The sequence below is a fragment of the Littorina saxatilis genome, linkage group LG6, assembly GCF_037325665.1.
Source record: "Littorina saxatilis isolate snail1 linkage group LG6, US_GU_Lsax_2.0, whole genome shotgun sequence".
Classification (NCBI taxonomy): domain Eukaryota; kingdom Metazoa; phylum Mollusca; class Gastropoda; order Littorinimorpha; family Littorinidae; genus Littorina; species Littorina saxatilis.
Genome location: NC_090250.1, coordinates 631,431 through 658,828, shown reverse-complemented (window position 1 = coordinate 658,828; position 27,398 = coordinate 631,431). Strand labels below are relative to the sequence as shown.

Below are 27,398 nucleotides of genomic sequence, written 5' to 3'. Positions count from 1 at the left end.
TTTATGGGTACACACACACCTCCCATGTGAGAATGGAATTTTTTGGTAGTTTTTATCCTTGCTCGGAATGGCAAAATCATCTAAACGTTTGTGGTGGATATGAATGAGTTTATTTAATCCTTTTCAAGTGACAGATGCAAGTGTATGATTCAAACGATAAACTCTGGTATAATGTGATTGTGAATGTGGAATTTTTCTCTCTGCAATCTGCTCGATTTTGCAGACTTTAGAAGCAAAGTTACTGTTCTCCATTTAGGGGACACAGCTCTCACGATTTCAGGCCCAAAACAAGCCACATGCACCTGTTTAAATAAAAAAACTAAACATCAATACATTTTGTGTAAAAAGGTGTACTGACCAAATGTTAGCCCTTTCATCAGTCACAACTGTTTTCTTTCTGAGCCTCATGCACAGCAACACTTTAACATTGGTTCAATGCATGATTTATTTTGGAACAGACACACACATAAACCGTATGGAAACCCATCGAAAAGAACAAGTTTATCCAGCATAAAATAACCATAATCCAAAAGCAAGGAGTATTGGGAAAACATTTTGTGTGTGGTAAACGCAGGTACATCTACACTTCACAGAAAGATGATCTGATGCATGTTCATTATTTTTTTACAAAAAATCACCCCCCCCCCCCCCCCCCCCCCCCCCCGTGAAAAACAAAAACAAACAACACATAAACAAGCAAACAAAAACAACTGCAATCATCTACTCACACACAGAAAGGTACACTCTTGCTTGCAACACACACGCACACACTTTTAATTCATGCACACAGAACAGCCAGACAAATACACTCTCATTACATGTACCATGAACAAATAATTTTAACATGAAATAAAACAGTAAATTAAACATAACAGAGTTCCCACAAAGATCCTTACACATGTACAAATTGACATACTGACACAACTGTTTTATTTTACTTTATTTTTAATTTTTTTTATATTAATGTCATAAAAAGACTGTGACAAAGGATAACTAAATCACAGATCTACAATAGCGCTTACATTAAAACTAAACCCCACAGCAAAAACCCCCTCCCTGCCCCATGTTTTCAAACGCTAACGTTTTCTACAATCATGGTCATCTTCTCTTGCCAGTCATCCAGCCAACATCAAAGTTGGCAGAGTCGATGTTCTGCGGCTTTTTCTTGCGCTTAGGTTTGACGGGAATATCGGCGTAGGGATCAAACATGGTGTTCTTCTCTTTGTAGTTGTCCCTGGTGATGCGCATTTCTGGAACAATTTAAAAAAATAGAGTTATTATAAACAGTGATTTGTTTACACATCAACAAGTTTGTCATTGATAGATTAACTTAAAAGCATAACTTCACTGTACAGTGGAACCCCCCTTTTAAGACCACCAAAAGTCTGAGAAAACAAGGTCTTAAAAAGTAATGAGTCTTAACAGCACTGTACTGCCAAGGTTTTAGCCTAATTATCACCATCCTTAACAAGCATCCTTAATAGGCTGAGTGTGTAAAAGGTAAGAGAACAAAGTTTGCAAGCAAGCACTTTCTTTATTTGGTGTTTTACGTCGTTTTCAACCACGAAGGTTATATCGCGACGGGGGAAGGGGGGAGATGGGATAGAGCCACTTGTCAATTGTTTCTTGTTCACAAAAGCACTAATCAAACATTTGCTCCAGGGGCTTGCAACGTAGTACAATATATTACCTTACTGGGAGAATGCAAGTTTCCAGAACAAAGGACTTAACATTTTGTACATACTGCTTGACTAAAATCTTTACAAAAATTGACTATATTCTATACAAGAAACACTTAACAAGGGTAAAAGGAGAAACAGAATCCGTTAGTCGCCTCTTACTGGGGAGCATCGGGTAAATTCTTTCTCGTCCCAACCAATATGGGACTCCCCCTAACCCGCGGGGGGTGCAAGCAAGCACGCATGCATGGTCAGATACACACATCTCTAAACACAGCCTTGACGGAGAATCACTTTTCAAACTAACATACAGACCTTGAAAATTGTACCAAAAAGAAAATTACTTAGCAAAATTGTTGAAAATTACAAAACAAAAACAAAAACCCATACACATCTCAGAAAAATGTGAATCTCCAAAACCAATGACAACAACTTAACAACCCCCCCAAAAAAATATCTCCAAAAAGCAAACACAAGAGAACAGCTCCTCCCAAACATCATTCAGAAAAAAATACAACCAACACCAATTCTGATGCACATTCTCATACTCACACTGCTGAGTTACTTGCAGTTAAATCCCATTTATAATAAAGTACAGGCTCTATTCAGATAAATCATAGCAGTTTCAAGTTTAACGTAAAGTAATCAGGAAAACAGCTCATCGTTCAACTCATCACAAAAATTGCAGAACTTTGAAAAAAGGAGCAGAGTTGAAAATGAAACAAGAAATATCATGCAATTTAACCACACAAAAACACACACAAAAACTTGAAATTTGAGCAGAGGCAAAATTTGAGTGCAGTGAACCCCCTTTTTATTTAAGACACCCTGATCTAAGACTTTCCCTCTTTTGAGACCTTGTTTTCTGTTCACAGCGTCTGTAGATTTACCTCCATTTGAAGACTACCTCTTAAGTTCTGATTTTTCAAAGATATTTGGAGGTCTTAAGAAAGCTGTCGCAACAGAGATTATACAGTGGATGTCCCCCCCCCCCCCCCCCCCTTAAAAGACTCACCAATTTATGACTTCCTCCCTTTTAAGACCCGTTTTTTTTGTTTGTTTGTTAAATTCTGTAAATTTACCCCCATTTTATTACTCCCTGCTGCTTGGTCTGGGTGGCCGAGTGGTAAGTGCACTTGCCTCGGAAGCGAGAGGTTGCGAGTTCGACCCTGGGCCAGGGCGTTAGCAATTTTCTTCCCCCTTTCCTAACCTAGGTGGTGGGTTCAAGTGCTAGTCTTTCGGATGAGACGAAAAACCGAGGTCCCTTCGTGTACACTACATTGGGGTGTGCACGTTAAAGATCCCACGATTGACAAAAGGGTCTTTCCTGGCAAAATTGTATAGGCATAGATAAAAATGTCCACCAAATACCCGTTTGACTTGGAATAAAGGCCGTGAAAGGTGAATGCTCGCCTAATAGGCTACTGAGCTTTACTGGCCGATGTGAATGCGTTATATATTGTGTGTAAAAAATGTCTGTTTGTCTGTCTGTCTGTAAAAAAATTCCATTTCAAACGGCAGAAATTAATATGTAAGCGCCTAGGGCTATATCTAGATTAGGCGCATAAAAATGATCACAATAATAATAATAATAATAATATGTCGCGACAACCAGCCTAAGGGTTAAGATAACATGTCTGTGTCTTTCGCTTTAAGATAAAAATGTCCACCAAATACCCGTGTGACTTGGAATAATAGGCCCTTGAAAGGTAAATATGCGCCAAAATGGCAGCGATCTACTGGCCCAAAAAATTCCATCTCACACGGCATTCTGTAAAGGGCCTAGAGCCATAGGGTTAGGCACTTAAAAATATCCAGTTATTATTATTATTATTAAGACCTGATTTTTTCAGATATTTGGAGGTCTTAAAAATGGGGGTTCCACTGTATATATGGCAAAAGTTTAACAAAGCTCACCATAGGTTGATCCGTCGTCTTTAAGTTTGCACTGTACCACAGTCAGTTTTAGAAGCCGAGAAGAATCATTTGCCCACTGGATGTGCTGAAATTAGACAAAAATTTAAACCTGACCGTCTAATAATCTATTAATCAGGGTTAGTTATAACTTTAAAAAATATCGTAAAAACTGAAGTTTTGCAGATCAGTTATCTTTAACAGTCAGTTAGGCAACAAATGTACAGATCAAAAAAGTGAACGTGTGAAAATACAATCAAACCTGCCCTGGAGACCACCTCTTGTTAACGACCACCTGTTTATTACAACCCTGAAGTTCCCCAACAAAAACTTTTTTTTAATGGAATTCACCTCTACATTTTGAACACCTGCCAGTCCCTTCGGTGGTCGGCCAAGACAGGTTCAATTGTGAGTCTATTGTCTTTCACTCGTGGAAATAAAAATTAAACGGCATAGGGCACGGGTAAAATTATGAAAACATCAGATTTTAATTATTATCTGTGCACAGTTTACTTCACCCAGGATAGAGCCCACCCAGCCTATCTTAAACTACACATTGAAAATAACAATGGAAAGCAATGTCCATCATTTCTAAGCTAAAAATACTGTCTCTTACAATGACTGCAGGCTCTGAAGGAATATATTTCAAGGACATCTGGAAAGAATCCTAAAAGTATAACACTGTTGCTACAATAACCACTCAAAGGGCACTAGGATACTCACATCTTCAATTTTCTTAGGGTTCTGTTCATCTTTAAATCTTTTGAATTCGTAGTTGATCTTTTCTCTGCCAGCTGCAAAGCACAAAGTAACATGATATTATTTAAGGATTGCTTCTTTGCAAAGAAAATCATAATGCTGAAACTAATCTTGCATAAGAAAAAAATTGCATGAATAGCTACCAGTCTTGCGATATAGTATTTAAGATATATATCCCAGCTGGGCATTAATTGTCAGTGTCAGTGCACATAACCCCCAACCCTCTCCCATCATAGCTCAGCTGTAAGGCATTCAAGTTTAAACATCGGTTTGTATCTTTTTCAAAACATAATTATGTGTGCCATTGACTTGTCAGTGAGGGGAATGTATTCTGCACACTATATACTGATGGATGAGCTAAAAATTAATTCAAACTCAAAATGAAAAGGAGGGATATTAGCTACTAGTACTATTACAATTCTGAGCGTTTGCAAACTTTTACTTTAACATATTAGTTGTATTGTGTGCTTGGCAGACAACACAACTTAGTGCTTATAGTGTAGAGATTTCCCTGTGGACTAGAATATGGTATAGTCAATTAAACCATGCTTGGAAATGTGAACATGATCTGTGGACTTGTATGTAGTATGCAAGTGTTTAACATGCATCAATACAGAACAAGAACGTAACTACCTACATCAGAAGACAAGCAGACCAAAGCATATTATTTTACCTTTAAGGGCTTTCTTGTCACCAGCAAACACAGACTGACAGGTTCTGTGAATTTCTTTGAAGGCAGACAAAGCCTGTTTGGACAGAAAGAAAATATTGTATTATCAATTATATGTATCAGACTATAACATTAACACAAAGGGTCAATGAACAACCGATTGTTACGTGTACATCCATACAAAATCGAAAATTTTTATCTAAATTTTGATTTGATTAATATACTTACCCGAATCACATGATTTGCATTGACCCACTTCGATGCTTAGGTTATGATAAAAGCTACCCCGTCTAGGTATAAGGGGAGCAACCCCAACTAAAAAAGTGACTGCACCAGCATGACTGGCACCCTGGGTTACGTCCCATGCAGCACACTACGTCATCAATGGTGCTGGTCACGTGATACCCCTTCAATCGACTAATAGAACATTAAAATATCGAGTGGGGCAGGAGGGAGGGAATTACTCATGTGATTCGGGTAAGTATATTAATCAAATCAAAATTTAGATAAAAATTTTCGATTATAATTACATATTCTTACGCCGAATCACATGATTTGCAGATAACTCCAACCAGGCGGTGGGTAAGATCAAAAAAGTTCAAACTCACCATCAATTTCTGGAAATGCACTGGCCCGCTGCCACCAAGGCAGGTAGGGACCTTGATCCATCGTTACAGAGCGAAGCAATGTCTCTCAGATAAAAGCTGATGAATACATCGTCAGATCGCCAATAGGCTGTATTCAAGACTTCGCTCATTCTGTGGGACCGCAAGACGGCCAAGGAAGAGGCCCAAGCCCTTGACTCGTGAGCCCGGGCCGAGCTGAGAGGAAAGGCAGGAAGAGCCCCCCCCCTTTGTGACAGGCTCCACGCATAAGCTTGCTTAATGACGGCCGACGCCCACCTGGCCAAGGTAGTCCTCGATACATCTTTCTCCATGGCAGTGTTTAGTGAAATAAACAAAAGCTTCTGAGAACTCGATCTGACAGCCTGAATACGGGAAAGATACGCCTCAAGGGCCCTAACAGGGCAGTTGACCATATCGGGATCATCCCTAGCCAGAATATGCGAAAGAGGCTTCACCACCACCCGAGGAGAGGGTTGACCTGGTGACTGGTTTTTAGCCAGAAAGCCTACACGAAACCTCAGCGAAACCGAGCCATCGCGTTCCCAAGAAATATCCTGCGGATTGCCCGAAAGGGCGTGCACTTCACTGCCTCTACGGGCAGTTGCAAGAAGCAAGAGAAAAAGAGTCTTGCGCGTAAGATTAGGAAGACTCGCGTTCTCAAGTGGTTCGAAATCGGAAGAGCGAAGAAACTCTAGAACCAGAAACAGATCCCACTTCGGCAGAGCCGAACGCGACTTAACCTCTTCAAGCGAGGCACCCCTAATGACTCCAGCCACTACAGTGCTGAGACTAATCGAATGCCCTATCTGTTTCAGCGTAGAAGAAATCGCGGACCTGCGAACCTTCAAAGAAGAGGAGGAGAGTCCCTGCGAAGACAAATCAGCCAAGTGATTGGCCACATGCATGGTACGAGGTGCAACCGGATTAACCCCGGCAGTCTGGCACCAAGAAACCCATGCCTTCCAATGCGAAGAGTAAACAGTGGAGGTGGAAGCTCTGTGAGAGCGCTGAACCAAATGCAAAGTGCGTTCAGACGCCCCAGAACGCCTGAGAGCAGACCTCACAGTCTCCACGCGTGAAGTTTTAGAGACTGTGGGTCCTCGTGAGCGATGCCGCTTCGAGGCTGAACGAGCTCTCCTCTCACTAGCGACAGGGGGATTGGAGGACCGCGAGCCAGTCTCAGAAGGTCCGGGAACCACATCTGAGACGGCCACAGAGGGGCGATCAGTAAGAGAAGAGACGGAGACTCCAATTCCGCCTTCCTGATCACCTGGCCGAGCAGGTTGAAGGGCGGAAAGGCATAAGCCTCCAGGCCCGCCCAAGTCAACTCCAAAGCGTTGGTCTCCCAGGCCTCCGGGTCGGGGAAGGGAGACACAAAAATCGGAAGGCGTCTGGAGAACCTGGTGGCGAAGAGATCCACCTGGGGCTTCGGGACCAGAGCCCAAAGACGGAGAAGCGCTCCGTGTGTGACCGTCCATTCCGATTGCAACACCTTGCCGGAGCGACTGAGCGCATCCGCAAGCGTGTTGAGGCTTCCCGGCAGGTACCGAGCCACAAGAGAGATACGGTGCTGAGTGCACCAAATCAGCAGCTCGCAGGCCCTGCGGGAGAGAGTAGGGGACCGCGAACCCCCCTGCTTGTTCACATAAGCGGCCACTGTCGTATTGTCTGTGAACAGACGGACTCGCTTTGCGGTAAGCGACGGGAGGAACGCAATCAGAGCCAGCCGCACAGCCTCCAACTCCAGAGAGTTGATGTGCCATGCACTCTGTTCCGAAGACCACAGGCCGGAGGCCGTGAGCCGGTCCGTGTGCGCTCCCCAACCCAGCAGGGACGCATCTGTAAAGAGGTCCAAGTCGGGAGGGGGAGCGGCGATCGGAACCCCCCTGCAGAGCCAATCCGTGTCCAACCACGGAAGGGATGCAGCCTGGAACCATTCCCCAAGGGGAACAAGCTCGTTCCAGTTCACCCGAGGAGAGTCCACAAACGGCTTCAGGGCGTGCTGAAGAGGCCGTTTGTGCACCCTCCCCAGTGACACCAGTAGGGCCATTGACTCCATTTGCCCCAGAATGGAGGCCAATGTCCTGAGAGGAGCCTGCAGGAGAGGCAGAGTAGAGCGAATAAGAGCCTGAAGCTTGACCACCCGCTTCAAAGAGGGGTGGACAGTCCAGGAGACCGTGTTGAACACCATACCCAAGTAGGTGAACGTCTGCGACGGTACGAGCTCTGACTTCACCTGGTTGACCGAGAAGCCGAGCAAGCCGGCCTCCCGGAGAACCATCTGGGTGTGCTGCGAACAAACCCCCTCGCTCTGACCCATGACAAGCCAGTCGTCGAGGTAAGCCCGCAGCCGAACCCCCCGCGACCTCACCAGTGCGCAGACCTGTCTCCCCACCATGGTGAAAACCCACGGTGCGAGAGACAGGCCAAAAGGAAGTGCGCGGAACTGGTAGATTTGACTTGCCCACCGGAAACGGAGCCATTTCCGGTCGGCTGGATGCACCAAGATATGGAAGTAGGCATCCGTCAAATCTATGGAGGTCGCCCAGTCTCCTGGGCGGAGCGCGTCTCTGACCGAGGCAGGCGTCTCCATTTTGAACTTGATCGTCCTCAAGAAAGTGTTGAGGAACGACAAGTCCAAAACAGGGCGCCAAGCCCCCGAGGCCTTGGGGACAGCAAAAAGCCTCCCGTAAAACCCTGGGGAGCTGTGGTCCAAGACTGCCTCCACCGCTCCCTTCTCCACCAGAGAGGCAACCTCCGACTGGAGGACGGCCCTTGCCTCCTGAGAGAAGGGGGGCTTGAAGGCTGGAGGAGACCTTGAAAGAGGGGCCTTGTCCTCCAGCCACAGCAAGCGGAACCCCGACTCCACTACCCCCACTATCCATCGGCTGTGAGTAGAGTTCAGCCAATGTGACAGAGCCCTCGAGAGGCCCCCAGCCATCACCAGAGTGGAGGGCTGGGGGGGGGTGAAGTCGGGGACGCTTCATTGGGGGTGGGGCTTGCCCCTGGGCGCACCCCTCCCCCTGCCCGCCGACGACCTCTTGCCCGAACCGCGGTAAGGGGCATGAGGTCTCTTGCGAGAAGCAGGATGCGCCTGAGCTGGAGCCTTAGTCTGTTGAGACTGAGACTGCTTAGGAGCAGCCTGCTTGGGAGCAGCCTGCTTTTGCTGCTTCAGAGCCTGAAGTGCAAAAGAAGAGAACTGCGAGTCCCTATTCTCCTCAATCTCTTGCTTCCTGGCGTCCAAAGCCAGATGGCCAAAGAGAGAGCCCTCAACGAAGGGCGACGCGCGGAGGGAGTTCCTTGTCGACTCGTCAGTGAACTGAGAGTGGGTAAGGAACAAGTCCCTCCTGCACGTTACCGCATAGGCATAGTGCAGGGAGGACAACCGCATGTGCTCTTCGTTCACCCTAGCCAGCATCGAGAGCAGAGAAGCGATATCCTCTGCGTCTTGCTCCCCGCTGAGAGTGAAAGGGGCCAACGAAGAGGTAAGGGCCCGCGACAGAGCTCTGATCAGAGTCTCCGAAATGGAACTGAGTTCCAAGAGCTGTCTACCGATTTCCTCCAACGAAGCGAGACTCTGCTCAGAAATGGGCAAACAGGAGTCCCTCCTGAGAGGCTTCGTGAGGAGCGGCAGGAGATCCGGAGTGACCTGCAAAGGTGCACTCGGAAGGGCAAAACGAGACAGCAAGTTCCTGGGGAACTTAGGCAAAGGCAACTTCCTCTGTGCCGCAAGAGGCAAGATACTCTAATGCCGACTCCGGAGCTGACCCATGGGGAACCAGCAAAGGAACCGAAGGCACAGGAAGTCCACCACCCTGAGAAGTGGACCTCACAAAGAGTCTTGAAAGCTGAAAAGCCACTGAGGGCGATTCGAGAAACCGGAAGTAGCCATCGTCCTGCTTCTCCGACCGGAAGTCAGCTAAAGCTGAGGGACCGGAAGCCGAAGGCTTAACAGACGAAGCAGCTCCCTCCGGAAAGTAGCGGGAGGAGACCTCCGCGGCTGCTTCAAGCGCCGCCTTGAAGTTCGCCGAGACCCCTGGCAGCGAGAATTCATCGTCAACAGACTGGGAATCTGAAGCGACGAACGAGGGGGGCGGAATTGAGCCCCCTGACCCCACAAAGGGACGCTGCGCAAAAAGACCCGAAGGCCGGGGTCCACCCTGCTGAGAGTCGACCCCACCCACATCCTGGCTAAAAGGAAGCTGAGTGGAGTCGAAGCCAGTAGCAGCAGGGAGAGAGGGATCGGAAGCCGTCACCACCGAAGTGTGCGGAAGCTGCCGACCCCCCTGAGAAAAACCACCTGCATGTCCAAAGGGCAAAGCATGCCCGACATCCCGTGACGATCCCGGGGAACCGTCCGGAAGAGAGCAGGAAAATCCGGAAGGAGCCGGAAGTACAGCTGAACCGGAAGCGCTAAGCTCATCCTGTAGCTGCACATAAGGCGGGCGGGAGCCCGGAAGCCCGTAGGCAAAGTCATGAGTCAGACCGGAAGTGACAGTTGACTGTGCACCGGAAGAATGACCCATGCTGCCGGCCGAAGCCGGAAGGACAGCTGCCGGAAACGACTGCTGTGGTAAAAAGTGGGACGCACCGGAAGTGCCAGCAAGCTGCGCACGAGCGGAAGAACCACTGCTTCCGGCCGGAGCCGAAAGCCCAGCTGTCGCGTACAACTGCTGGTGTAGGGCGGGGTTCGAACCGGACGTGAACACCATCTGCTCACTAGACGGAGAACCCCTACTTCCCGCAAAAGCAGGAAGCCCAGCTGTCGGAACCGACTGCTGGAGTACGGAGAGGTTCAGACCTGACGTGAACACCGTCTGCTCACTAGCAGGAGAACATCCGATTCCGGAAACCGGAAGTGCAGCCGCCGTAAACGGCAGCTGCGAACACCAACCTTGATCAGCCCGTATCCCCGGAGGGAAGCGCACTGTCACACCACCGCAAGCGGCAGGTAACGAGTACCGGGCCGGAAGAGCACGAGGTCCCGGCAGGGACGATCCAGAGGAAGACGGCCCCGGCAAAAAGGAAGCCAGGGAACGAGCGTCACCCACCCCCGGGAGGGGGGCGGAACAGGAAAGGGAGTCCGTCCGTGACATCTCCTGTCGCACCAGACTCCTAATCTCTGGAAGAAGAGACGAAATCAAAGAAGACACCAGAGCACCGGACTCTGGTGCCGCAACCGACGCAACGCAAACAGCCTTAGGGGCCGAAACTAGCGATTGAGAGCCGGACGGAAGACCGCTCGGAGCAGAAATAGGCACAGAAAATGACACATTGCTCTTAGGATCTGTCACTAAGATAATAGGGTCCTTGCTAGAGGACGCCGACGCGGAGGATTTAGGTTTGCCAGGGCCCTTGCCCTTATCCTCAGGCTTAGAGCCTTTCTTCTTTTCACCATCGGCCATATTAAGACCGAAAAGAAAACAACAACCACAACTGAAAAATAGCAAAGTCACACAGACGCTAACAAAATTCAGAAGCAGAAAGCAAACAATTCAGCACATACAAAAAGCTACCGATAGCAGCTATAAGCAAGCAACAAGCGTTAACAGTCCAGTACACGGACGAAAACAACACAAGCCTGACAACGTGCAAATACAAATGGCGACCGAAAGGAAGCCAACAACTGCCGAAAACTTCAAAGTCCAAAGGACATGCGAAATTCGAGGCAGAAAGAACGAAACATGTAAGAAAACAAGAACAATCTCACCAGCTGCAAGCCAGCGAAAGAAGACGGGGGGCCAAGGCCGGTGGGTGCCGAAGACACGAAAACAAGCCTTAGCGCTAGCCAAACACAACCGTCACCCTTGAGTGATAGTAGTCGATTGAAGGGGTATCACGTGACCAGCACCATTGATGACGTAGTGTGCTGCATGGGACGTAACCCAGGGTGCCAGTCATGCTGGTGCAGTCACTTTTTTAGTTGGGGTTGCTCCCCTTATACCTAGACAGGGTAGCTTTTATCATAACCTAAGCATCGAAGTGGGTCAATGCAAATCATGTGATTCGGCGTAAGAATATGTAATTATAATTACAAATGCACATCGATGACGAAGAGTCTATCAAGGTCTCTCATTTGCGTACTTAAGCGGCATTTCCTGAATGTCATGTGAAGGGCAAAGGCACATGCTTCAGCCATGCAGACAAAAGAGATCCTCACCAGGTGTGGAACGCCTGAACGGTGAACCGGCCTCACCCGGTCACTCGTTATAGGTCAAGTCAAGAAAAGAGTGAAAACAATGTTTACAGACAGCATATCCGACAGTCATGTGCTGCAGATATCCCTGCCAAGAGCGGGTAGGCATGAATTGTCACATCAAACGACAGACCTCGATACTAGAGCAGACCCGTATCTCTTAGTCTTAGTTTACTTTCACTTTCAGCTATGCATGCACATTTTTTGGGGGTGTTTTTTGTGTGTTAATAGAACAAACACCAGATGTTGTTCGTGTTAGAGCTTGATGGTAATCTTGAACTTTAGCGTGTTAAATTCATAGCTCAGAATCCAGTGACATTCTTTACTTATTTTTTATACAAGCCCATGTAAGCAAGCCAAATAACATTTGTCGTGAAATTAATTGACGGATTGAGCTCCAAACTTAAGCATAATTAATTAATTTGGTTGTTCAATCGACAAAAATGCACCGAAAATGGCGTACGTTGTCAACCATGGGACATCATTTACACGAAAGAGTTGTCTCCCTTGTCCACTCACACGGATAATTCCTTCTTTGACCCATGTAAACTAAATGCATTCGTACAGTTCATCTGAGTTCATTCTGTAACTTCAAAGGGATATAAAATGACTTGTTATGATTACAAGTGCAGGTTCTACAAATTTGGAGACTTAAATGCCTCTGAATTATGAGCTATGAATTTAACACGCTAAAGTTCAAGATTACCAGCTTGATTTTAACTTTGTTACATCACATTCAAACCAGTACTGTTAATCTACAGATTTGCTAACGAAACATAGACTCATAGTGAAAACATTTTAACAGTCAACAGTTCAGTCTATGATTGTGCTGCAAGCAAAGACGTCTGCATGTTTGGATAGGACTTCTGTGAGTGTGACCCACAAAGCAAGCATCGGTATATCATACTCCGTTAAGACCTCAACGATTCTATAAATTTTTTATATGACAACAGAATAATCATACGTACTCTGCTTCTTGTGGCCATGTTTCTCCTTGACTGGGTGACCCGAGTGCCCCACGCGTTTTGCAACGGAAATAAACACTAGAGTTGTCCCCCGTCGGTCACTTACAAAACAAAAACTGTATAAAATGGGTTTATAGTTTTGCCATATTTTATTATATTTTGCATGTCTGAAAGTAAAATTTTACTTAAAAGTATTTACAAATTGACCTAACGAGTTAGAGTATTAATTCAAGTTGTTTTGATTATTTGAAGAATTTCAAATTGATGAATTTAGGTTTTCTATGTGATTTGCGCGACCTAGCAACAAATATGGCGGAAAGAAAGACAAGAGACTGAGAGCTCAATACTTTTTAACTTGTTTTGGTCTAGTTGAACAGGTATGTATACAAAAACAGTATTGATATGCTTTGATACTGCATAAAGTTTTAGAAATAACGCCATAGGTCCTACTAGGTAAACCGCAGCCGTCTGTCTGTATTCTTTACCTTCTCTTTGGGAATGCTGCCAGCAAGTTTTTCCTCAATCATTATACTACTTCTGTACTTGGAACCATTTAATCGATGTATTTCACGCACACACACACACACACACATGCACACACACTCACACTACCGTAATAATTAAATAGTCAAACGTTTAGCCAGTTCTTTTAACTCGGTGTGTTTGAAATTGCCAACAATTCTGCTCTGATTGTGTTGTTATTTAATTCTTTTCTTTGTAAACTTCTGTATTATTGTGGAGCTTATCATTTTTGCTGAGCATATCTGATGCAAGATTATTTCTTGTCATTGAATTAAACAGAAGCCTGTCAGTGCGCAATCATGCCGATCACAAAAGTGCCGGTGGTGCACAAGTTCGGCATCATCTCTCACAGTCAACGATTGGAGCTACAAGAACGACTTCTCAAACAGACTTACCTCCAGAGCGTCAAGAGTAAACGCATGCATGTTTCTCAAAGGTAATATGACCACAGAGCAGTCTTGTGTCCAGTGATCCTTCTGGCCTTTAATTTGGAAAAGGTTAGAAAAAACTTAAAAAGTTTTGTAGATACCAAGCATGAAGCCTGGCTTCCACCATAATTAAAAGGCCAGTCCGTTGATATAAACAACAAAAATTAAGAAAATAAACGCAAACACTTACAAATTCAGTGATCATATTTGTAAAGAAAAGAATTATAAGCGCAGGTGCAGCTGATGGCTGATGATATTTTTTTTTCTCCAGTGTATCCAAATTCTTCATTGAAAAAAATATACTGGTAATTTCTCATAAACGTGGTTTCTACTCATATTTCTTTTTTTAAGTGAGGTCATTTCCTCTGTGTGTGTGTGTGTGTGTGTGTGTGTGTGTGTGTGTGTGTGTGTGTGTGTGTGTGTGTGTGTGTACAGTATTGTTTGTGTGTATGTGTGCATGTGTGTGTGTGTGTGTGTGTGTGTGTGTATGTGCGCGTGCATGTGTGTGTGTGGTTTAACTTTTCAGACATGATGAAGTGTTTTTTGTGTGTACAAAACTACTTTGTGTTGTTGAAAAAAAAGAGTGAATGGAATCAATTATTTTCTTGCCATTTACCTGATGCCAGAAACCCCCTGGAGGTGTCTGAGGTGTTCATCCAGCAGTTCAACAATGCCGAGACGTTTGACGAGAAAGATCGGTATGAGGAGATGGCCCGCAAGATGCTGGAGAGGGCAAAAGTAAGTTGCTGTGTTTGCCTTTTTCTTCCTTGTTGTAGTGACACGTGTATATAATAATAATCATAATAATGACAGCTTATATAGCCGCGCACCACAGTTATATGCTCTCTGCGCTTTACATATTAACTATGAATAAAAACATACTATTTAACATAACATAAAATACATATATATACATTCTAGCAAAATAACATAACAATAAACTTACAACAACACATTAGCCGCTTATATGTATTCTGAAGTCCAAACCAACAACTTGTCCACTTGATGCCATACCCACACCATTGCTTTTTGAGAATCTTGATGTGTTGTTGCCAACTCTTACTCAAATTGTCAATGATAGCCTGTTATCTGGTGTTTTTCCATCATTGTTCAAAACTGCACTTGTCAAACCACTTCTCAAAAAACCAAGTCTTGATGTCAATATTTTGAAAAATTATCGTCCTGTATCTAATTTATCATTCTTGTCCAAAGTTTTTGAAAAGGTAGTTTTGAAGCAGCTGTTGTCATATTTGAACACCCATGATTTGATCTCGCACTCTCAGTCCGCTTATCGCCCTTCTCACTGTACTGAAACAGCCCTACTTAAAGTAATCAGTGACATTCTGTCTGCTCTGGATGGTGGTGATGTGTCAGTGCTTACCCTACTTGACCTTTCTGCAGCGTTCGACACGATTGACCATGTCACGCTCCTCCATAGACTTCAGACTCTGTACGGCATCTCCGGTCCACCGCTAGCATGGCTTGAGTCCTATCTCATTGGCAGGACTCAGGCTGTGCTTGTCGATGGCCAGATGTCTGCTCCAGCCCCACTTTCTTTCGGCGTTCCTCAAGGTTCAGTACTTGGTCCCATCCTTTTCATCATGTACACTAAGCCCCTCTCCACACTGATTCAAAACCATTCTGTTTTAAATCAGTCTTTTGCTGATGACACCCAGCTGTATAAACCCAGTCCCCCAGCAGAGACACATTCCGCCATCCAGACCATTCAGACATGCATCACTGATGTTAAATCTTGGATGGTTGATAACAAACTTAAGCTGAATGATGATAAGACTGAAGTCTTACTGTGCAAAAAGAAGAACACTACATTTCCCTCTCCCCAACCTGTTTCTGTTCAAATAGGCAACACCGACATTCTTTTCTCACCATCAGCTAGAAACCTTGGATTCACACTTTCATCTGACATGACCCTTAACAAACATATATCTTTAGTCTGTAGAGCAGCTTATTTTGAGCTTCGTAAGATCAGCACCATTCGCCACACACTCTCCTCTCAAACAACTAACACTCTTGTCTGTGCCTTTGTTCTTTCTAAACTTGACTACTGCAACTCTCTTCTCTCTGGCTGTCCTCTGTACCTCCTGCATAAACTACAAAAAGTCCAAAACTCGGCAGCACGCCTCATTCTCAAAGCACGAAAACGTGATCACGCAACACCACTTCTTCACACACTGCACTGGTTACCTATTCAAGCCCGCATTGACTACAAACTGTCTACCCTCTGCTTTAACTTCTTTTCTGGTTCGTCTCCTGCTTACTTCTCTGAACTCCTCACCGTCTATTCTCCAGCAAGACAACTCCGTGCCTCTTCTGACTGTCGCATCCTTACCATTCCACACACCAAAACCAAAACATACGGACAACGCACTTTTACTTTCTGCGCACCCACACAATGGAATTCTCTCCCCTTTCACATCCGCCACTCTCAGTCACCCCAAGCATTCAAATGAGCACTTAAAACGCACCTCTTCAGGAAATACAACCCCTGATTTTGTTTTCTCAGTCCATCAGTAGGCTACATGTAGTGTTATTTGTTGTTTTAGTGATTTTTCACCACCTATTTTATTCATGTTTTTATTACTTAGTGGAAGAATCTTTTGTAATGTATGTTTAAAGGTGTATGCTTTTAATTAAGCGTTGTTGACTATGAATGTAGATGTAAATGCTTGTATAACTGTGTTTTAATTTTAGTGTTATTTGTTGTTTTAGTGATTTTTCACTACCTATTTTATTCATGTTTTTATTATTTAGTTAGTGGAAGAATCTTTTGTAATGTATCTTTGATGGTGTATGCTTTTAATTAAGCGTTGTTGACTATGAATGTAGATGTAAATGCTTGTATAACTGTGTTTTAATTTTAAATGTGTCAAGCGCAAAGAGCATAATTGTAAAGTTATGATGTTGCGCTATATAAATGCTCATTTATTATTATTATTATTATATGTATGGCAAGGCAAACTGATAAGTTTATTTTTGGTTTGTTTGTAGATATAAAGTGCTTGGCTACTTTTTACATACCATATTTTCCGGGTCATAAGGCCCCACTTTTTTCCTCGAGTTTGACCCCTGCGCCTTGTAGTTGTATAACGAAGCGCCTAATCCATGTATGAAAAAAATCAAAGAGACCGCCTGAGTACCAGTCAAACAACTTGTGATAATGCATGTTTCAGCTACTAGGTACTACCCTGGCCAAGTTTCCTCTCAAGACATCAAAGAGACCGCCCCATAGGTTAAACTCGGTCACTGACCCTGGTGCAGGAAGTGTTTCCTCTCTCAGATTTGACAGGGGAACCACCTCTCATAGCTAAAACTGGGTCATTGACCCCTGGGAGGAAGGTCAGTGTCTATAAACAAGGCAACCCAGCTATCACAATGGACCTGCCTTTGATCTCCCGGCACACACAGAGCACACATATTTCCCCTCTGTATTCTTCCTTTGATGTGCGGCTTATTTTCATTCTTCGACCGTTTGTTACCGGTATACTTTTTCAATTTTATTGCGCCCTATCGGCCCCCTTGTAACCCGGAAAATACAGTACATGTAATTTTTCCAGATTTTTAAGTTGTTATTTTCTATTTATTTTTGTTGTTGGTTGTTATAAACTTGCTCTGTTTTTATGAAATCAGCTTGACAGAAATCATTGGAAATGTTAGTGAGGATTTTTGTGTGGAAAATGTGTTGATGAACAAGCTAACGATTTGATTTTTGATTGTTTCGTGTACTGGTCAATATAGAATTTTCTTGTTTTTCAACTTTGATCATCTCACCCACAGTCACTTTGTTGTTTAGATGTTGAATGTTTGTTTGACAGAGACGAGCAGGTGTGCGTAACAGTGGATCAGGTAACCATGTCAACCTGCCTCTCGCCTGGACGGAACTGGCGCAGATTGCTCAGTGCAAAGGTCAAATTCAGGAAGGTAAGAAACACCAGAAAGTAGCGTCATGTTTACCGCAATGATTCATCATCTGTTTGTAATAGGAAAGCTCTCATAAGCAATTGACGGAGAATTTAATGGAGATAGTTGTTGAGTAGCCAGTTACTTGTGATTAGCTTGTGTATTTGTGTCTTTCTGATGGAAGAACTTTCTGTCTGACTCTGTATGAGATTGAAGTGTAGATAAAAAATAGAATAAATATACTTTTTCTTTCTTTGTGTGTGTGTGTGTGTGTGTGTGTGTATGTGCGCGTGTGTGTGTGTGTGTGTGTGTGTGTGTGTGTGTGTGTGTGTGCGTGCATGCATCTGTGTTTAAACATTTATTTTCACAGAAGAACGATAAATGTATGAAAGAAGAAAATGAAAGGCAATGTGTGTGGATAGAAAGGTGAAGAACAAAATAGATAGAAGACAAAAACAAACTAAAACAAGTCGCGTAAGGCGAAAATACAACATTTAGTCAAGCTCAGTCAAACTCACAGAATGAAACTGAACGCACCGCATTTTTGTGGTAAAGGCAGTGAAATTGACAATCCAGAAAAGAGCGGTAGCGGTAGCCCTGAAGAGGATAGCACGCTTTTCTATATCTCTATTCTTTTTAACTTTCTGAACGTGTTTTTAATCCAAACATATCATATCTATGTTTTTGGAATCAGGAACGGACAAGGAATAAGATGAAATTGTTTTTAAATCGATTTCGAAAATTTAATTTTAATCATAATTTTAAATTCTTAATTTTCAGAGCTTGTTTTTAATCCGAATATAACATATTTATATATTTTTGGAATCAGAAAATGATGAAGAATAAGATAAACGTAATTTTGGATCGTTTTATAAAAAAATAGTTTTAATTACAATTTTTAATGACCAAAGTCATTAATTAATTTGTAAGCCTCAAGCCTCCAAGCTGAAATGCAATACCAAAGTCCGGCCTTTGTCGAAGATTGCTTGGCCAAAATGCCAATCAATTTTATTGAAAAATGAGGGTGTGACAGTGCCGCCTCAACTTTTACAAAATGCCGGATATGACGTCATCAAAGACATCTATCAAAAAAATGAAAAAAACGTCCGGGAATATAATTCCCAGAAACTCTCATGTAAAATTTCATAAAGATGGGTCCAGTACTTTAGTCTGAATCGCTCTACACACACACACGCTCAGACACACACACACACACATACACCACGACCCTCGTCTCGATTCCCCCTCTATGTTAAAACATTTAGTCAAAACTTGACTAAATGTTAAAAGCAGACAGACGGTTAGCCAAAAGAGTTTCTGCATCACATGGGCTGATTTAATGACCTTCATGAAATTGTGGAAGAGTGTTTATTTTCAGTTTTTGTGGGAGGTGTTAGTGGTGTTGGTATGTGTGTGTGTGTGTACTTTGTGTGTGTGTGTTTACTTTGTGTGTGTGTGTGTGTGTACTTTGTGTGTGTGTGTGTATGTACTTTGTGTGTGTGTGTGTACTTTGTGTGTGTGTGTGTGTACTTTGTGTGTGTGTGTGTGTGTGTACTTTGTGTTTGTGTGTGTGTGTGTACTTTGTGTGTGTACTTTGTGTGTGTGTGTGTGTGTACTTTGTGTGTGTGTGTGTACTTTGTGTGTGTGTGTACTTTGTGTGTGTGTGTGTGTGTACTTTGTGTGTGTACTTTGTGTGTGTGTGTGTGTGTACTTTGTGTGTGTGTGTGTGTACTTTGTGTGTGTGTGTACTTTGTGTGTGTGTGTGTGTACTTTGTGTGTGTGTGTGTGTACTTTGTGTGTGTGTGTACTTTGTGTGTGTGTGTGTGTGTGTACTTTGTGTGTGTGTGTGTGTACTTTGTGTGTGTGTGTGTGTACTTTGTGTGTGTGTGTGTGTGTGTGTGTGTGTGTGTGTGTGTGTGTGTGTGTGTGTGTGTGTGTGTACTTTGTGTGTGTGTACTTTGTGTGTGTGTGTGTACTTTGTGTGTGTGTGTGTGTACTTTGTGTGTGTGTGTGTGTGTACTTTGTGTGTGTGTACTTTGTGTGTGTGTGTGTACTTTGTGTGTGTGTGTGTATACTTTGTGTGTGTGTGTGTACTTTGTGTGTGTGTGTGTACTTTGTGTGTGTGTGTACTTTGTGTGTGTGTGTGTGTACTTTGTGTATGTGTGTGTGTACTTTGTGTGTGTGTGTACTTTGTGTGTATGTTTTGCTGTGTGTGTACTTTGTGTGTATGTTTTGCTGTGTGTGTACTTTGTGTGTATGTGTTGCTGTGTGTGTACTTTGTGTGTATGTGTTGCTGTGTGTGTACTTTGTGTGTATGTGTTGCTGTGTGTGTACTTTGTGTGTATGTGTTGCTGTGTGTGTACTTTGTGTGTTTGTGTATTTGTATAGAGTTTGTGTGTGTGCATGCATGCAGACATCAAAACAAAACTGGAATTTGTTGCTAATGTTAGAGTGTCTGGATGTGCTGATCGTCTCGCTTGACGTGTCTCCGCTGGCCAAGTACCACATCCCCGCGCTCTTCTTTCTGGCCGAGACCATGCTGTACTGGCTGAGGACGGACGCTGTGCATCAACCGTACCTCCGCACTGGGGAGATCAAACTGCTCAGGGTGGGTGGGAATTGATTTTTTAAAGTCATAGTTCACCATTGCTATGAAATTGCGATTTGTGGGCTGCATTGCTCAGTTTCAAACAGTGCTTGGCCAGTATATGAGTCGATTCTGTGAAGCATACAACACGGTGGTAGCTGCAATATCCGGCCCTTTCGATGAGAGGACACCTGTAATCCTTTTGACAGACTTATACCTGTCATTGCAGGCCACTTGCAATGTAGGAACACTTATGCCTGGTCCCAAGGGTGTCGTTTCATTGCAGGTGTCACGATTTCATCTTTCGTCTGTGTCTCAAGACTGAAATGTTGTTTCCTGGTAAAATTAAGAAGTGAAATTATTTATGGACGAAAAGCATGTCAGTTTCTTGCATGTGAAGAAAATTGGTGGTAAAATTTAATAGATTTTCACCCCCCAAATCGAATTCTTCGAAAACGTGTACTGAGTCAGTGAGTGGTTACGTCCCTTGAGTAAGAAGGAAAACATTTTAGGATGAATCCAATTTCTAAGTTAAATAAAACAAATTGGTTGGACAAATGTGGCCCCATGAATGTAAGGCACACAAGGTCGCTCATCAGTACTATCGAAGGGTGTCTTTTTGTTCAATGTAGAGTTTATACTAGATCAACGAGGCCGAGAAGCGAAATATCAACACGGCGAAAGATGAAAACGTCACACAGGTACCACTGTAGCATAATCTGAGATAAGGCATGCACTGTGGAACCCCCCTTTTAAGACTCTTTTTACAAACCTGATTTTCTCTGATTTTGGAGGTCTTCAAAGGGGAGTTCCCCTGTAGCATCATCTGAGAGAAGGCATGTAGTGATGTGATGTCCCAGTGTGTAGAGTGGGTGGCCGAGTGGTAACGCACTTGCGCTCGGAAGCGAGAGGTTGCGAGTTCGACCCTGGATCAGGGCGTTAGCAATTTTCTCCCCCCCTTTCCTAACCTAGGTGGTGGGTTCAAGTGCTAGTGTTTCGGATGAGACGAAAAACCGAGGTCCCTTCGTGTACACTACATTGGGGTGTGCACGTTAAAGATCCCACGATTGACAAAAGGGTCTTTCCTGGCAAAATTGTATAGGCATAGATAAAAAATGTCCACCAAAATACCCGTGTGACTTGGAATAATAGGCCGTGAAAAGTAGGATATGCGCCGAAATGGCTGCGATCTGCTGGTCGATGTGAATGCGTGATGTATTGTGTAAAAAATTCCATCTCACACGGCATAAATAGATCCCTGCGCCTTGAGTCCGAGTCTGGAGATACGCGCGCGATATAAGACTTCATATATAGAGTGGTGTATTTGTGTGTGTCCAGATGGGGCAGCTGGTGTTCCAGCGACTGTTCTACCATCACATGGCCGGTCAGCTGCAGGGACACAGCGACTTCAAGAACAGGCTCTTCACTTACACTGACGGTGGGTTTGTCTTTCACGTGTAACATGCATCTCACTACATTTCCAGTGTTGTTCCTAGGCTCAGAGGATGATAGGTCTGTTGGACTGGCGTTGAAAATATGTACAGGTCCAGATGTCCTGCCTACAACAAGATTATAAAGTGCTGTTTGTCATGAATTAAACATTTCTGGTTTTTTTTATCTCTGAATTTTGGAATGTTAGCAGTCTTATCTGTTTCTGGATTTCTCCATTTTAAGACTCCCTCCCTGATTTTCTCAGATTTGTAGAGGTTTTAAAGACGGGGTTACACTGTACATGTAACAACTTAACGTTGTTCCCTTGAACTGAAGGTCTGGTGGAGTGCCAGGAGGCGTACAACCCGTACCCCAACGCCCTTCTCTCCATGCGCTTCATCATCGATTACATTTAATCACATATTCTTACTCCAATTCTTATGAATGCATTGACTTTAGTCCCACATGCTAGATGTCGAAAAAACCACTCAAATTACCTGCCCTTAGTAGGGTGGTAACCAAGCTAAAAGCGACGCCATAGCCGTTGCTATGGCCTGACCTTGCTCGGTTACCCATAACCCCCTGCGCACCACGTGAGCGCCAGCATCCGTAATAATCATTCTCGACTTTCGACAACACACGGTGGACGTGTCGGAATTTTGTCACTCACTTTTGGCCTTCGCATGCCTGCTTGTCCGTGAGACTAGCCGGTTTCCTGTGGGTCTACCTGTCCGTCTACCTTTTGGTGAGATCTTTCCTGTTTATGTTTGGTATAAATGTTGATAGCTTTGTGTTGAACACGCACGCAGAAGTTTTTTGTTCTGGGTGACTGTTTTTCGCCGGTCTTAAAATGGCCGACAACAAAGCTAAACTTGGCGCGAGACTGGAAGGTGACAAGGCTCTTAGCCTGGTTTAGAAAACTATACCTAAGAGTAGCCTAAGAACTTTGATTTGCCTATTACGAGGGTCGTAGATCTGTCAAACAGCACTTCTTTTTATGTTCCTATCCCTCCGAGGGCGGGTTCAGTTCTTTCACAGCTCGCTTCCCCTGTTGGGGTTAATCAGCCTTTAGGCTCCTTATAGACTTTTTGTTGGATCGTCGTCGGTGCGACTGATGGGGGGGGTGGCCGTGTGGCTATTCTTTCCCCTTTCTCTGCGTAAGAGGAATCAGTCAATGTCCTCCTTTTGGGGGGACTTAACGATGTTTTGTGTCTGTATTCTCAGCTGTTTCAGGCGCGATCGGCGGTTCCCGCCCTCCCGTTCGTCAGCTTCGCACTGTGGTCTAGTGCAAATGGCCTGTTCGGTTCAGCCCGTTTTTTGCCTCTGGTGGCTCTGGGCTGTTCTCGAGCACCCCTTCCTTTTAGGAGGGGGGGCCTGCTCCCTGCCTGCGTCTAACCACTCTGATTACCTCCGGTACTTCACAGTGTGTTACGCAGCCCCCCGCTGCGTCGCACCGTAGTCTGGTGCAAACCTTAGTTCGGTTCAGTCCTTTCTGCCACTGGTAGACTGGGTTGTTCGCGAGCACTCTCTCCTTTAGGAGAGGGGGCCAGCTCCCCGCCTGCTTTGGCCGCTCGGCTTGCTTTATAACAGCACTGCTGGGTCGGTCATGCAGCCCCCTTACCGTGAGGAAGGGGGAGTGGGGGGGCACGGTAAGTCATGGCCTGGGCTTGTCCCACTCTGCCCTTTGCGGGCAGGGGGCTGTGTTAGCTTCCCACCCTTTCCCGCCCCCCGGGCGCGTTCGGGTGGGGGGTGTATGTACGGCTTTCCAGGCTACGTTACATACTCCTTCTCTGCTCCATTTGGGGCAGGGGGGGGGGGGGGGGTATCAGTGGCTCACTCTTTCCCGCCCACCGGGCAGGATCGGGTGGGGGCCGGAGCAGCGTTCCACCCTTTCCCTCCCTCTGGGTTGGACGGGGTGGGCGCTGTTGGACTGTCTTCACAGTCTGTGCCTCTATTGTCCTGGCCCGACAATCGTTCTCCTCCCCTATCGGGGTGGGTGGGCGGTGGGCTATAGGACTACGGCAGGTGGACGGAGGGGGGTCGGCCGTTTTTCGGTTCGTCTCTCTCCGTCGCTCTTACTGCTGTGACGAGCCACCCCCCTCCCCATCTGGGGCATGGCGTGGCTCAGGCCTTTCTTCACAGCGGGGGTACTATGTACGGCTTTCCAGGCTACGTTACATACCCCTTCTCTGCTCCATTTGGGACAGGTGGCTGTGTTGGCTGCCTGCGCTTGTCGCGGGTAGCGGTCGCGAAACAATGAGCTTGACTCTCTTTTGTTCTCGGCAGGGTGTCTCGCACAGTGGTCAGGGAACAATGAGCTTTGCTCCGTTTTGTTCTCTGCACGGGCTGTGCCGGCTGTCTACCTGTGACAGGCGGAGACAGAACATACTCTTTCTCTCCGGTCTCCCATTCTTTGTATTCACAATGGTCTGCGGGGTCTCGGCTATAGTATCGCCTGGCCAGTGGTCATTGTCCTTAGCCAGCATAGGTCACCCCCCCCCCCCTCCTAGGGGAGGGTGAGTGATAGGGCTACTTGACTTCGGCAGGTGGACGAGTGAGGATCGGCCGTTTACGGCCGTTTCTCTGTTTCAGTCTTTACCTCCTCTAGGGGTTACGGCTGTGCTGGACCACCCCCCTCCCCACTTGGGGTGAGTTGTGGTTCAAACCAGGTAGTCTGGTTCTTAGCACTGGGATGCTTCTCTCGCACAGCGGGTGGGGTAAGACGCGCCGGGCCCGGCTTTGTCTTGTTTCTCCACTCTCTCTCCTTCTCGGCAGAGATCTGTGCCAGTTACCAACCCCTCTTCCCCCCACCTCTTGTTCAGGTGGGCGGTTTTGGGTTGGCAGTCAGAGACTGATCACGCTTTTCATCCACACTCTTGGCGGTGTTATCGGCAGGAGTATTTAGTGCGCGACCTCCCCTGTCTCCCCTCCTTTTGTGTTTTACACAACTGGTGGTTAGGTTTCGGACTCCTTGTTTGAGGAGGGGGAGTGTATAGGGTTGCCTACTGGTTGTAGGCTTCCCATACATAGAGCGGCTGCTGTTGCAGTTTACTTTGTCCTGGATAGGTTGGGGGTGTCTCTCTTCCTTCCTCTTCCGGGATGGCTTTGGGTTTTCACAGGCTTTCTCGCAATTGTTTCATTTGCTGAGTCTCCGGTGATTGCCTACCACATGCCACACTTTTTGGCTTGATCCGCACCTTAGGATAGTGGTCTTCAGCCTACACCTTTCCCGCTGCTTCATACGCAGGGGACTGCTGGCTTCGGGGTTTCAGGCTGCTTCGTCCTCACTTTTAGTGCGGAAGAAGATAGCAGGGAATTTTCAGGCTCAGGGTCTGATCCGGACTTTTTTATTGCCAGGGGCTAGTTTCCTGGCTTCGCTTACAGACCACAGGGAACATGGGGTTTTCATGATGTTACTCCTCCCTCTCCTCTCTGGAGGAGCTAGGATGGCATGGTTTGGAGTTTTCTGCTTTGGCTGAGACTCTCTTCTGTGCTTTCTTATAGGCAATCTTATCCTCCCTGAACGCTCTTTTAGGTTAGGGAGGATGCCTTGGATAAGGCTTTAGCCAGGCTGCTGGCAGCTTGGGCTAGGGTCGTCACCGAGTGGAGGAGTTTCTCGGTGACGTTTTAGGCCCACACTGTTTTTGCTTGGTGTGATCTCCTTCTTTTACAAGGGGTTTGATTTCACGCTGGTTGCAGGAAGCAAGGGTCAGGCTTTTTCGGGGGTTGTTAAAACCTACTCAATAGCTGGAATCTTTCCCTTCCTTCTTGGACCTCTGGCAGCGCGTTTATGCGCTCCCGGTTACAAAGGGGTGTTTTGGTTCAGTGTCTCCTCCCTCTCTGCGGGAGGTGGGTCGGCATGGGCTAGAGCTTTCAGCTTTGGCTGAGATTTTCCTCTGTGCTCTCACATGAGCTTTCCTTCTGTGTTTCTGCACACAGGAAAGGGCTCGGTTTCTGGGGGTGTTGGTCTCTGGACTATCTCGGGGGCTGGTTGAGCTTTTTCAAGGTCAATCAGCTTATCAGCTGCACTTTCTTTTGGTGTTGAACCAGGCTTTTTGCCTGGTGCTCTCAGTAACCAGGCAAAATTCCGAGCTGTCCTTATCCCAGGTTTTTACCTGGGCATGCTGTTCGACTTTGTCTCTTGGAAGGTTTGTTCTTCACACAAGAGAGAATAGGGAGGCTTTAAGCTCTTTTCACTGCCAGACTGGCACGAGAGCAGGCCTCTGCGGGGTCTTTAGACCCGATCTTCGGTCGGACGGTATCGATAGCTATGCTGGCCCTCTAGTCTTTCCTCAAGTTTTTTGGGGGGTTCGGCCTCACAGGTCTGGGACATGAGGGTCCTCCTCCAGAGTGGGTTCCTCCACGCGGGAAGGTGGCTGGAATCCTTTTGGATCGCTCAGGGTGTTTTTTTCCCTAGCTTTGTTTCCCCCCGGACTTAGACCGCTTTATGGATGCGTTTTCGTCTGGATGGGGCCTGCACTGGCATTTGCAGTCTTGAGGCTGTGATGTAGACGCAACTCCTTGGGCTTCTCTTTTGCCTGGGGTTAGGAGCAGTAGCTCTTAGTCTACTAGCCTTTCTTTTTGGCTATTTACAGGCATGTCCTGTTGCATTCGGGCAATTCTTCTGTTGCTTCTTATGTGAACTAGCTGGGGTGAGCAAGTTCTCACTCCCTGTCAGACAGAGTATAAGGGATTCTGATTGGGTTTTCACACTAAATCATTTTCTCAGGGGAATATCTCCCCGGCCAGCTCTGCGATCTGGCCGACTCGCTCAACAGGTCCTCTCAGGGCTTGCACAGGGGTTTGCCCATCTGCTTACGGGTCTGGAGGCGTGCTGTTTGTGTTTTAGATCATGGGTTCTGACTCTGGTCTTTGGGCATGAAGCATATATTTCCTCCACTTTATCTGTGTATGCTCCTTTTTTGGCCTCCTTGGCCAATTGGGGATTTAGAGCGGGGGTGCAACTCCTTAGCGCCCCTCTCTCAAGCCAGGTGGTTTTTCACCTCTGTTTCAGTTTTTGGCTTTGGGCAGCTGGGCCTCTTCTTTGAGGTTCCGGCGTCTCGGCTATCTCAGCTGTTTTGAAACAAATAGGCCTCTCTTCTGTTGCTCATGGCGCTCTTGTGGGCATGATCAAAGGACCTTGTTTTACGAGGTTTAGAGGCTCCCCCTTGTTTAGCGCGTGGGACTTTGTTCTACTTACTCTGGGCCTCAGCCCTATAGGGCAGTGAGGCGCATGCGTTTTTGGGGTTTGCCAGAGGATGTAGCCTTAGGGCTTTTGGTTCCGTTTGTTCACGGTTTTTGGCCAGGTTTTGGGGTTTCAGAAACCTGGTCAATATCCTCTGGTGTTTGATTCCCTCCTCTCGGGAGGATTCTCGCTCCGGGAGATTCGGATTTTCTAACTGTCTGGTTAGACTTTTTTAATCCCTTTTTTGACTTTACTGTCTTTTGGAACCACGAGCTTTAGCTCAGGTTCTTATTTCTTTACAATGGAGCGAAAGAGACATCTTTTATTTGTCTCTCTCTAGGGGCTCTGCTACATTCATAGGACAGTCCTATGAGTGGTGCGTTTTGAACAGGGGGGGGGGGGGGGGCGTTCAGTCCTCCTTCTATTCCTTTTCAGGCGTTCGGGAGTCCAGAGTCTGGTGTTCTTCTCTGGCTGGTGGTGTTCCTCTCGCCTATGCGAGGTTTGCCAACAGCTCGGGT

The 27,398-nt window shown here is 45.9% G+C and overlaps 2 protein-coding genes across 2 annotated transcripts in view; one reads left to right on the top strand and one right to left on the bottom strand.

Annotated features, from left to right (window-relative positions):
* Nucleotides 1–654: 654 nt before the first annotated feature.
* On the bottom strand, nt 655–12,911 carry LOC138968227 (complex III assembly factor LYRM7-like). Its single transcript, XM_070340777.1, has 5 exons — nt 12,813–12,911; nt 5,026–5,098; nt 4,317–4,387; nt 3,597–3,681; nt 655–1,250 (listed from the first exon to the last, which is right to left on the bottom strand). Exons 1-5 carry the CDS (start codon nt 12,828–12,830, stop codon nt 1,099–1,101), a joined length of 399 nt encoding a protein of 132 aa, XP_070196878.1. The 5' UTR covers nt 12,831–12,911; the 3' UTR covers nt 655–1,098.
* Nucleotides 12,912–13,036: 125 nt separating this feature from the next.
* LOC138968226 (transmembrane protein 232-like) overlaps nt 13,037–27,398 on the top strand; it is a 42,530-nt gene continuing 28,168 nt past the window's right edge. The window contains exons 1-6 of the mRNA XM_070340776.1: nt 13,037–13,186; nt 13,611–13,767; nt 14,386–14,497; nt 17,593–17,698; nt 20,128–20,285; nt 21,603–21,702. Of these exons, the coding sequence (XP_070196877.1) occupies nt 13,631–13,767; nt 14,386–14,497; nt 17,593–17,698; nt 20,128–20,285; nt 21,603–21,702 (613 nt within the window). The 5' untranslated portion in view covers nt 13,037–13,186; nt 13,611–13,630. The remainder of the gene's footprint in view (nt 13,187–13,610; nt 13,768–14,385; nt 14,498–17,592; nt 17,699–20,127; nt 20,286–21,602; nt 21,703–27,398) is intronic.

Excerpts from the sequence above, each read along its gene's own strand:
- LOC138968227 (XM_070340777.1), bottom strand. Across the intron at positions 4,388-5,025 it reads TGACAAGAAAGCCCTTAAAG|CTGGCAGAGAAAAGATCAAC; the intron begins GTAAAATAATAT and ends TGTGCTTTGCAG. Across the intron at positions 1,251-3,596 it reads AGACGACGGATCAACCTATG|AAATGCGCATCACCAGGGAC; the intron begins GTGAGCTTTGTT and ends AAATTGTTCCAG.